The following is a 12,158-nucleotide window of genomic DNA, read 5'->3' on the forward strand; positions in this document are numbered from 1 at the left end:
TTTTTCTTCTAATCTTTTTGTTCTGCCATATATATTTTACATAACTGAAACAATTCTAGATTATGTGTTTCACATCTTCCCTTTTATACTTCATGCTTAAGCATTTCATATTATTAAAAATTCTCAAAGAATAATCTCAGTGACTCTAACATCCATCATATAGATATATCATAATTTATTTAACCATTTCTCAAATATTAAATATTTAAGCTATTTCCTACTATATATTATCATATTATCATAAAAGTACATTGAACTTCTTTGACCATAAATCCTTTACAGCATTTGTTTCTGTTTTGTTTTGTTTTGTTTTGTTTTTTGGGACGGAGTCTCGCTCTGTCACCCAGGTTGGAGTGCAGTGGTGCAATCAGCTCATTGCAACCTCTGCCTCCTAGGTTTAAGGGATCCTCCTACCTCAGCCTCCCAAGTAGCAGGGAGTACAGGTGCATGCCACAACACCCGGCTAATTTTTGTATTTTTTGTAGAGATGGGGTTTCGCCATGTTTCCCAGACTGGTCTCGAACTCCTGGGCTCAAGCAATCCGGCTGCCTCAGCCTCCCTAAGTACCGGGATTACAGGTCTGAGCCACTGCACCCGACCCTTTATAGAATTTCTAATTATTTCCCAAGGACAGATTTTTGGAGGGTAAATTACTTGACACATTAGAAAAGTATGAAGGGTTTTTCTAAACGCTTTCTAGAAAGACTGCATGAAATTATACTCTCATCAGCAGGATATGCAAATACATACCTTGAACCATCACCAACATTTAATATTCTTTCCAAGCTTGCAGCTTAGATGGTTGAAAATTGGATCTTATTTCTTTTTTGTGTTATTTTAAAAATTATTAATATTTGAACATTTTTCAGAGGTTTATTAACTACTTGTATTTCCTGTTCTATAAATCATGAATGCTTGGTTTTTCCCATTTTCTTATTAAATTGTTAAGAGTTTTTCTTATAAATATATATAAGTTCTTCATGCGATGGTTATTGCCCTTTTTAAAACTGTATCATAGCTATTTACATTTTGATGTGTTTTATTTTATTTATTCATTTATTTTCAGAGACAGGGTCTTGCTCTGTTGCCCAGGCTGGAGTGCAGGAGCGTGATCTCGGCTCACTAAGGCCTCAAACTCCCGGGTTCAGGGGATCCTCCTCCCTCAGCGTCCCTAGTAGCTGAGACTACAGGCATATACCACCATGCCTAGTTTATTTTTTTGTAGAGACAGGCTCCCTGTATGTTGCCCAGGCTGGGTCTCGAGCTCCTGGCCTTAAGCAATCCCTGAACTGGGCCTCCCAAAACACTGGGTTTACAAGTGTGAGGATATTTTTCATTTTTATTTATGATGTTCTTATGTACTTAAGTATTAAATTTTCAAACAATGAAATGGCTATGATTTTCCTTAGCTAATTTCATCTATTGCTTTCATCTAAAGACAGATAAATATTATCTACGCTTCCATCCATTTTTACTGGTTCAGGTTTTTTTCTATTTAGCTATGAAATCCATTTCAATTATTGCTATTATGTGAGTTCATTTCACCCTAAATAGCCAGTGTCATCAACAGTCATTTTTACTTCAAATCAACAATTTTTATTGAGTGTCCATTCCATGCCAAGAATATTCTACATACTTGAGATCCATCAGTAAACAAAATATATAAAAAACACTATTCTAATGGAGTTTCTATTACTAATAATCCAAGGGTGGGCAAAGTACAGCACACGCATCAAATCTAGCCAGATCCATTCATGTTTGTATTGCCTAGGACACCTTTCTCTATAGTAATTGTCATAATAGTGGCAATAGGAGTCTACAAAGTTGAAATATTTACTATTTTGCTGTTTACAGAAAAAGTTCACCAATCCCTGGAAATATCCAATCCCTTTTTAACCGGTGATAATTTCTTTATTATATATTAATATATTATATATGCAAAAGTCTATTCTGGCTATTCATTTCATTCCATTGATTTGCCTACTTAATTCTATGCTCAGACCACATTTTCTTTGTTTTCAAATCCACTTTTTAAATATTTTTAGCTTCATATGACATTGATTTATTTATTTCACAAATATTTACTGAGTATCTATTATGTGTGAGACATTTTTCTAGATTAGGTATGCAGCAGTGAACACAGATAAAACTCCTGTCTTTCATTTGTTCCTACTGAAACAAATACAAATATATATATACATATATATATATGTAAATGTCAGGTGGTAATAAATTCTATGGAGAAAAATGAAGCAAGTATAAGAAGGATAAAGAAAAGAGGCTGTTATTTTATATAGGGTGGTTGGCAAAGCCCTCTCTGAAGGAGTGACTTTGAAGGAAGAACCTAAAAGAAAAGGAAGAAGTTATGCAGATACAGGGGAGTCCAGCATCTCTGGAAAATGTACAGTTGCTGAGATAGGAATGCATTTGGCATACCTGAGGAGCAGCAAGGAGGCCACAGGATGGAACAGAGAGCTAGCTAGGAGGAGAATAAGAGGACAAGGGGAAGAAGGGTGGTCATAGGGTGGAGGCTAAGTCACACAGGGGTTTTACTCTGAGCAAGACAGGAAGTCACTGGAGGAATCTGAGCAGAGGAGTGGTGATCATCTTCTTCTTCTTCTCCCTCTCTTTCCCCTTCACCCCTTTCTCCTCCATCTCCTCCACCTCCTCTTCTGCCTCCTTCAATCATGATGGCTGCTAGATAAAGAACAGATGGAGAGAGGGACAAGAGCAGAAGCTTGGAAACAGGTTATGAAGCTATTGAAATCATCCAAATGAGAGAGAATGGTACCTTGTGGTAGGGTAGTTGTGATGGGAGTGCTCGGGAGTAGTCAAATTTGGAATATTTTATGGTTAGAACTTGCAGAATTTGTGGAAGGACTGGATTTGGGGTAGAAGAAAATAAGATTTACAGATGGCACCACAATGGTTTGCCTGAATGCCTAGAGTGAGTAATAGAATGGCCATTTATAGAGATGCTACAGTCTTGAAAAGGGGTTATTTTAGAGTGAGGCATGGGAATGAATAAAGAGTTTGAGGTTAGACAGCCAAGTGGAGGTGTCATGTAGACAGCTGAATATGTGAAACTAGACATCAGGAGAAGCATAGAAAGTTATGAGAGTAAATGAGATTAGCAAACAGTGACTACAGACAGAGAAGGGATCCATTCCAAAGTCTGAGCCTCGCACACTCCAATATTTAGAAGTTGGGAGGATGCAGAGAAAACAGACAAGAGACTGAGGAGTGGACAGTGTGGTGGGTGGCAAATAGAGTGAGATTGACATCCTGGGGTCCAAGGAAAGAAGCCTTGTATAAGCCTTGTATAAGTTATAGAATACTTTATATTTCTTCACTTCCCTGAAATGTTAGTTAAAAGACCATATAAAATGAGCCCTTTCAAATGAGATTTTTAATAGCTCATTCAACTTAAGAAATTCAAGAAAATTATTTTTTTAAATTGACTTAATCATCAAATTAAAGAACTAGAAAAGCGTGTTTCAATGTGCATATAAATTATATCTTTACTCCAACCTCTTACATATTTATTTGGTAAGTTAAGGGCGCAAAAATTTTAAGTAAAAACTTGACTCAATATAAGAGTTGTTAACAAAGTTGTAGAATAATAAAACCAATTATATCCAAAAAATGGCTCACGTTGTCTACCTGAAAGTGAAATACACAAGTTTGTCTTGTTAACCAGTAACTGATAGGATACTGACGTGACAGAGAGGTAGGTGAGCCTCCTAAATTATTTCTTGGTCTAATTTCATTCTGCCAGTACATCACTTAGGTACTGTTGGTCCTTATAGGATCCTGACATTGATAGCAAAATTGGAAACATCTTCAAAGAAAAAATATAGTCTGAGGCTAACATTGATCATAGTCTACCCTCTTTATGTGCCTTCTAATAATGACTCAAATCCCCTGACTATCAACAACAATCGGTTATAAAGCCAAAGAAAAGCTTTCCTGCCCTACAAACACCAGTTTTAGCTGCACTGGAACATAGATCAAAGTGGGCTGTCATTAAATGCTTTGAAAGACAGTGTAACAACTTTCCATGGGTCTAATAGCATCGCTGCCTGCCTAGATCTGGTGTGCTTACAGGACATGGATACTGTCTCTGTCAGGATATTAGAATGGAATAAGAATGTGAAACAATCTAGCACCAGTTTTTTAAAAATAATCTTTTGGGAAAGATTTTCTTGTATGGGTCTTAACAAGATAAGAGACAAGGAAATGCCAATAGGACAATGAAAAAATACTAAAAAAGGTGACTTTAGACAGCTTTACTCAAGGACAGACAAAAAGACCCTGGTAGTGCTGACTCCAGAAAAACAAGAGAAGAATGATGGAAGGTGGTATGAGTGACAATTTCATTACTATTAGTAATTTCATTTGCATTTAAAAAAATATTGTTGTCAGGTCAGGCGCAGTGACTCACACCTGGAATCCCAGCACTTTGGGAGGCCGAGGCAGGCAGATCACGAGGTCAGGGGTTCGAGACCAGGGTGGCCAACATGGTGAAACCCTGTCTCGACTAAAAATAGAAAAATTAGTCGGGCCTGGTGGCGGGCGCCTATAATCCCAGCTACTCGGGAGGCTGAGGCAGGAGAATCACTTGAAACTGGAAGACAGAGGTTTCAGTGAACTGAGATCACCCCACTGCACTCCAGCCTGGGTGAAAGAGCAAAACTCTGTTTCAAAAAATATATATATATATGTATATGTATATATATGTATATATATGTGTATATATGTGTATATATATGTATATATATGTGTATATATGTATATATGTATATATATGTGTATATATGTATATATGTATATATGTGTATATATGTATATATGTGTATATATATGTATATATGTGTATATATGTGTATATATATGTATATATACACACACATAGACATTTCTCCAAATGTCCACTAAAATAAACTGTGCTGGGTCATCTGCTGCCTGAAGTACTGGGTTCCATCCTGAATGTCATACCTTTCAACAAAACACAGAAACTAGAGGGATCTCAAAAGTATGTTGAAACTAGAATCCCAGAAACTATATCAGAAGAGGAATAACTGAAAGACATGGAGGAAATGATGGGAGACATGAAGGCTATCATAAAATATCTGACCAGCTGTTGGGGAAAAGCACTGAATGATGCTACAGCAGCCCTCTCTCACTCTACATCTAACTAGGAGAGTCACCCAGAAAAATCTGTAGAAGCCACAGGCAAAATTATGAGACCAACTAAGATGATCTTCATTTTCTTCAAGTTATATAATTTTATCCTTTCAAAATAGGTCGCTAGCAAGAATAGTGAGGAGGTGTTTATAGTAAACACATCTTTAACTGAATTATTTTGTGTTGCTGGAGAAAAAATAACTAGGCGAAAAACGTAATAAGGAAAAATTTGACAGCAAGGTTCTGGCATAAAAAGACACATAGACCAATGGAACAGAAAAGAAGACTCAGAAACAAATCCACATACCTACAATGAATTCATTTTCCACAAAGGTGCCAAAAACATACACTGGGAAAAAGACAGTCTCTTCAATAAATAGTGGTAGGAAAACTGAATATTCATAAGCAGAAGAAATGAAACTATATCCCTATCTCTCATGATATACAAAAATCAAATCAAAATGGATTAAAGACTTAAATCTAAGATCTCAAACCTTGAAACTACTACAAGAAAACATCAGGGAAACTGTCCAGGACATTGGTCTGGGCAAAAATTTCTAGAGTAACACCCAACAAGCACAGGCAACCAAAGCAAAAACGGACAAATGGGATGACATTAAGTTAAAAGGCTTCAGGTCGGGCACAGTAGCTCATGCCTGTAATCCCAGCACTTTGTGAGGCCTAGGTGGGCAGATCACTTGAGGTCAGGAGTTCAAGACCAGCCTGGCCAACATGGTAAAACTCCATCTCTACTAAAAATACAAAAATTAGCTGGGAGTGGTGGCGGGTGCCTATAGTCCCAGCTACTCGGGAGGCTGAAGCAGGAGAATCACTGGAACCCAGGAGGCAGGTGTTGCAGTGACCTGAGATAGCACCACTGCACTCCAGCCTGGGTGACAGAGTGAGACTGCATCTCAAAAAAAAAAAAAAAGAAAAAGCCTTTTGTGCAGCAAAGGAAACAATCAACAAAGTGAAGAGATAATCCACAGAATGGGAGAAAATATTCGCAAACTGTCCATCTGACAAGGGATTAATAACTAGAATCTATAAGGACCTCGAACAACTCTATAGGAAAAAATAGAATAATCCGATTTAAAAATGGGCAAAAGATCTGAATAGACATTTCTCAAAAGAAGACATACAAATGGCAAACAGGTATATGAAAAGGTGCTCAGCATCATTGATCACAAGAGAAACGCAAATCGAAACTACAATGAGATACTATCTCACCCCAGTTAAAGTGGCTTTTATCCAAAAGACAGGCAATAACAAATGCTGGAGAGCATGTGGAGAAATGGAAACCCTCGTACACATTAGTGGGAATGTAAATTTGTACAATCACTAGGGAGAACATTTTGGAGGTTCCTCAAAAAACTAAAAATAGCCGGGCGCAGAGGGTCATGCCTGTAATCCCAGTACTTTGGGAGGCCAAGATGGGTGGATCACTTGAGGTCAGGAGTTCAAGACCAGCCTGGCCAACATGGTGAAACCCCATCTCTACTAAAAAAAAAAGTACGAAAATTAGCCAGGCATGGTGGTGCATGCCTGTAGTCCCAGCTACTCGAGACGCTGAGGCAGGAGATGGTTGAACCCCAGAGGCAGAGGTTGCAGTGAGCTCAGATCACACCACTGTACTCCAGCTTGGGTGACAGAACCAGACTCCATCTTTTTTTTTTTTTTTTTTTTCTTGAGATGGAGTCTCGCTCTGTCGCCCAGGCTGGAGTGCAGTGGCGCAATCTCGGCTCACTGCAAGCTCCGCCTCCCGGGTTCACGCCATTCTCCTGCCTCAGCCTCTCCGAGTAGCTGGGACTACAGGCGCCCGCCACCACGCCCGGCTAATTTTTTGTATTTTTAGTAGAAACGGGGTTTCACCGTGGTCTCGATCTCCCGACCTCGTGATCCGCCCGCCTCGGCCTCCCAAAGTGCTGGGATTACAAGCGTGAGCCACCGCGCCCGGCCCCAGACTCCATCTTGAAAAAAAAAAAGCAACAACTAAAAATAGAGCTACCATATGATCCAACAATCTCACTTCTGGATATATTCCCACAAGAAAGGAAATTGTACATTGAAGAGATATCTGCACTCCCATGTTTGTTGCAGCACAGTTCACAATAGCCAAAATTTGGAAGCAACCTAAGTGCTCATCAACAGATGAATGGATAAAGAAAATGTGGTACATATACACAACAGAGTACTATTCAGCCAGTAAAAAGGAATGAGATCCAGTCATCTGCAACAACATAGACGGAACTGGAGGTCATTATGTTAAGTAATAAGCCGGGCACACAAAGACAAATTTTGCATGTTCTCATTTATTTGTGGGCACCAAAAAATTTGCAACAACTAAATTCATGGAGACAGAGAATAAAAGGATGGTTACTAGAGGCTAGGAAGGGTAGTGGGGCAGAGGGGAAGTGGGGATGTTAATGGGTACAAATATACAGTTGAAAACAATGAATAAAATCTAATATCTGATAGCACAACAGAGTGACTACAGTCAACAATAATTTCTTGCACATTTTAAAATAACTAAAGAAATATAATTGGATTGTTTGTAACAGAAAGAAAGGATAAATGCTTCAGGTGATGGATATCCCATTTACCTTGATGTGTTCATTACACATTATATGGCTGTATCAAAATATCTCCTGTACCTCATAAATATATACAGCTACTATTTATCCACAAAAATTAAAAAGAAAAAGAAAAAAGTAGTAAGATCATTGTTAATCAGGTATTTGAGTAAGTGCTGAAGACTATGAACTGGATATAAATTTGACTACTAGTCTCTTACCACCCTAAGATGCTATGATTCTTTAGGTTCAACTTACCAAATTCCTTTCCTCCAGATTACCTTCATCATTTCTCATGGATATAAATCAGTTCTTCCAGGATTTCATAACTTTGTTGGAACATCTGGATTTGGTTTATCTCATACGTGGCTATTCATGTCAACTACTGTTGTGGATGTCCAGCTTTATGGACATAATTTCTAGTGTTTGCCTATGCTGAATGGTCCTCTGGATACAATGATATGACTGATGTTACCAACTCTCTTACTGATGCTAATACGTGCTAAGAATTTTATACACATTATTTCATTGGATTCTCCCACTAACCCTATGGGGAATGGGAATTTATTGTATTCATTTTACAAATCAGGAAACTCAGGGCCCAGAGGGGTTAAGAACTTTGTCCAAGATAAACTGAGTTACTGAGAGGCACAATCTAGACGTGAACCCTGGTCTGGCTAAATCTTTTGAAATCCCTACTCTTAGCTACTATGCTCTATCTACTACAGTGATTCTCAAAATGTGGTCCCTGGACCAGCATCTGCAGCATCACCCAGGAATTTGTTAAAAATGCAAAGTCTCTCACGTATGGAGATCAGAAACTCTGGGGACAAGGCCCAGCAATCTGTATTTTACCAAGCCCTCCAGCTAAGCCTGATGCTCACTAAAGCTTAAAAACTGCTCAACTGAACTGAAAATTTACCTAGAAGGCCACATTCTACTCATTTAACCACCCTTAGTTTTATAACTTGAATTTGAAAGTTTGTGGTGACTCTGATCTTTCTTCATGGGGAGAGACAGAAATCCCAGATATGAAAAAGTCAGGTTTCTATTTCCTTCCCTGAAAAAGGAAAGGTGATTCCTGTCAACCCTGGTGAAGGGATTAGAGAGCTACTGTTTTAAAATATAAACAAGAGGAAAATATTTTTAAAAACCCTTTTTTTTAGAGTATAGCTAAGTTATTGTGGTTAGACATAAAGAATAAATAGATCAAGAAGATATTGAAATTCCCCTAGAGCTTTAATATAATAAATAACATTAATTATCCAATTAAGCAATAGTTAAAATTGTTGCTATATGTGTTTTTGCTTTTTTTTTTTTTTCAAAAAAAGAATGTAAATCTGTACACCTTTGCCTGGCACATACATCAGTGAAAACAGTATTTCCCAGGTGGCATAATCAATGGAAGTTATCATTGGTTTTCTTTGGCTTAAAAAATAAAAATCGTTTCAGCTTTATAGCTCATGCTGCCTATAATGTGACCTTGATCTGTTTCAAGCTTATCTTTGGTCAGTAGCACTGTGCAACCCCGCAATTCAGTCTATAATCTCTTTAATATCCTCCTGCATGTGCAGTTTTAAAGCTTAGTCATTGGCATGGAAGTCACTCCTTACTTCAAGGTCTCTGGAGATACTACAGCTGGTCAGAATCAAGGTTTTTACAAGGTCAATGGGGACACATAAGAGTACTATGTTAAATGCTGCATAAAACAGGACAATTTCTCTACAGGTGCATATTTACCTGAGATAGGCAATAAGTAGCTTTTAGCTGTATGGAAATGAAGTAAAACAAGAACTACCTCACTCACCACACTATACCACACCAAAGGTAAACTAAGCACATTTCACTTGGAAACCCTGGCTAAATAAAAAGAATCCATGGTCTGGAATAACACATGATTCATTGTATTATCCAAGGGTGCTCTCACATGTCTGAGTCTACAGGCAGTGAAAGGAGGGATGACAAGGTACATCCTTGTCATCCCTCCTTTCAGAAAAAGGTATAGAGAGGCAGTGAGATAACAGATAACAGCAACTGTTCTTGAAATTGAGATAATGAAAATATGGACTTCACTAATCTTTCTCCTCCAAATACATCTATATAAGGCCTATAGAAAGCTACCAGCGCTCAGGAATGTTGGAAGGCCAAAGGGGCTGAGTCCGGCCACCATCATTCATAATAGGTCTAAGGAGTTATCTGAATACCGTCTTCTTTAGCGAAACCTTATTTGAACATCAAGTCCCATAACTTTAAAGAGAAAATTAGATATTTTTTTAGACCGTGGCTGCTATGATAATACAGTATGCAAAAAAAGACAAAAAGGCTAAGATGTGCTAAAGAAAATTTTGTCCATCAAAGAGATTCCTTCTTTCTTGTATTTCTTCATGCATTCATTTACTCAATATTAACAGAGCAAAAACATATGCCAGGCAGTATCCAGAAAATGCCAACCAGCTCCACACGTCCTCCCCAACAGCCCCCCAACAAAACAAACAACAACGAGCAGAATATAATGTAGCGGATATGAGTGAAAATGCCAGATGATTAAATTACTGGAGTACACTTCCAAAGAAGATTTTGAGTAGGCAACAGTGAGCAAGGCTAAGTCCTCAGTTGGCTGGTCAAGTACCTATCTGCCTGAAATCAGTAGTCAAGACCTCTTTAGGTCTCTTGATCTGTGCTTTGTAATTGCACTTAGAATAAGAGATTAAATGCAAATTGACCTCTGCCAAATATCTTCTCTAACCAATATAAGAAGGCCACTAAGATTCCATTTAATAACAGACAAATACAGTCACTCATAAAGGTAAAAATGAATACCTATTGTTATCTACAATGCACTAAGTATTTTGTGTATATATTAACTCATTAAATCTCATTCACAATCTTCTGAAATTTATTCACAACTTTATGAATGAATGCAACAAATCAAAAGGTAGTGAATTTAACTGCAAGTTTTCATCCAGATGCTTAATACTATTTAGTCGAAATATCTATTGACACCCTTCAGTAGTCAAAATCTAACTTACCCTTGCCATATCCACCAAGAAGTTCTCAAATAATTTCCAAATGTGGTTACTTGTATAGATTTCTTTCATTTCCACTTCAGTGTCAACATAACAGTGATTAACGAAGTTCACATAAGCAATTTTAACCTGTGCAAGTTTCAAATACAAAAGAAAGTTAGTTTTCTTTATTGATGACTTTCAAATATCAATTATGAAAGGTTAACAGAAAATCTGTTAGTTTTTATGGTAGATCATAGCACAGTTTTGTCTATCCAGAAAGTATTCCCATTTCTCTTCTTTTGCTAAGAGTCCACTGACCTAGGGGTGAAAACATGGGGCCTAGCACTCCATCCCCCTGGGCCCAACCATTGCTGTGAGAAATAACTTTATGCAAAACAAGCCTACGGTATTTGAGATACAAGGTGTCAAAAGCAACCTCTCCTTCCTCTCCCTTTCCCTTTCTTTCTTCTTCCCCTCTCCTTCCCTCCCCTCCAATCCCCTCCCAACAGTAGAAAAGAAAGACATTATTGCAATGTACATTCCTGGATGCCTCATTAATAGAAACCTATTGGCAGGCAACCAGCTGCTACTGAGACTTTTTCTATCATCAGAGCCAAACTAGGACAGAGGGTAAATGATGTGGGAATAAAGCAAACTGTGCATGCATATTTTCAAGAATGCATCTATTCCATAAAGCCAGGTAAACCTGCAGAGTCTTTTATGTGGTCCTGCAGCACTATCCTAGCCTCTCCAATCAGTGGTTATAAATCATTTTTGAAGCACCTGTTTTATGCTCAAGTACCTACTAAAGGTTCAAGTAAACCTTTCAGTTTGATCATATGGCCATGTTTAGAATTTAAGAGAGCTGTCTAGTAGCTTCCACTAAACTAGCAGTGGCTATAGTTCTTAAAAGTTTCTCACAGGCTGGCTGCGGTGGCTCACGCCTGTAAATCCAACACTTTGGGAGGCCGAGGCAGGTGAATCACCTGAGGTCAGGAGTTCAAGACCAGCCTGGCCAACATGGTGAAACCCCATTTCTACTAAAAATACAAAAATAGCTGGGCATGGTGGCACATGCCTGTAATCCCAGCCACTCGGGAGGGTGAGGCAGGAGAATCACTTGAACCCAAGAGGTGGAGGTTGCAGTGAGTCGAGATCTTGCCATCGCACTCCAGCCTGGGCAACAGAGCAAAAACACTGTCTCAAAAAAAAAAAAAAAAAGAAGTTTATCATCTTGCAGAACTTCTTATAGACCTTCTTATTAAAAAGTAGACCTTTGATGCTCTTTTACATTTTCCAAATTGTATAGTTAAATACAATTCCCTAACTAAATATATGATCTCATCATAAATATTAGTATGGGGGACTTCTGGCACCTAGATAAACTTTA

The 12,158-nt window shown here is 38.1% G+C and overlaps 1 protein-coding gene across 3 annotated transcripts in view; it reads right to left on the reverse strand.

Moving 5' to 3' along the window:
- Positions 1 to 12,158, reverse strand: part of ITPR2 (inositol 1,4,5-trisphosphate receptor type 2) — a 506,561-nt gene that overhangs the window by 252,986 nt on the left and 241,417 nt on the right. For all 3 annotated transcript variants that reach the window (XM_055280315.2, XM_055280317.2, XM_055280318.2), the window contains exon 32: positions 10,790 to 10,915. In XM_055280315.2, the coding sequence (XP_055136290.2) occupies positions 10,790 to 10,915 (126 nt within the window). The remainder of the gene's footprint in view (positions 1 to 10,789; positions 10,916 to 12,158) is intronic.

Source organism: Symphalangus syndactylus, chromosome 5 (genome assembly GCF_028878055.3).
Source record: "Symphalangus syndactylus isolate Jambi chromosome 5, NHGRI_mSymSyn1-v2.1_pri, whole genome shotgun sequence".
In the NCBI taxonomy this organism is placed as follows: domain Eukaryota; kingdom Metazoa; phylum Chordata; class Mammalia; order Primates; family Hylobatidae; genus Symphalangus; species Symphalangus syndactylus.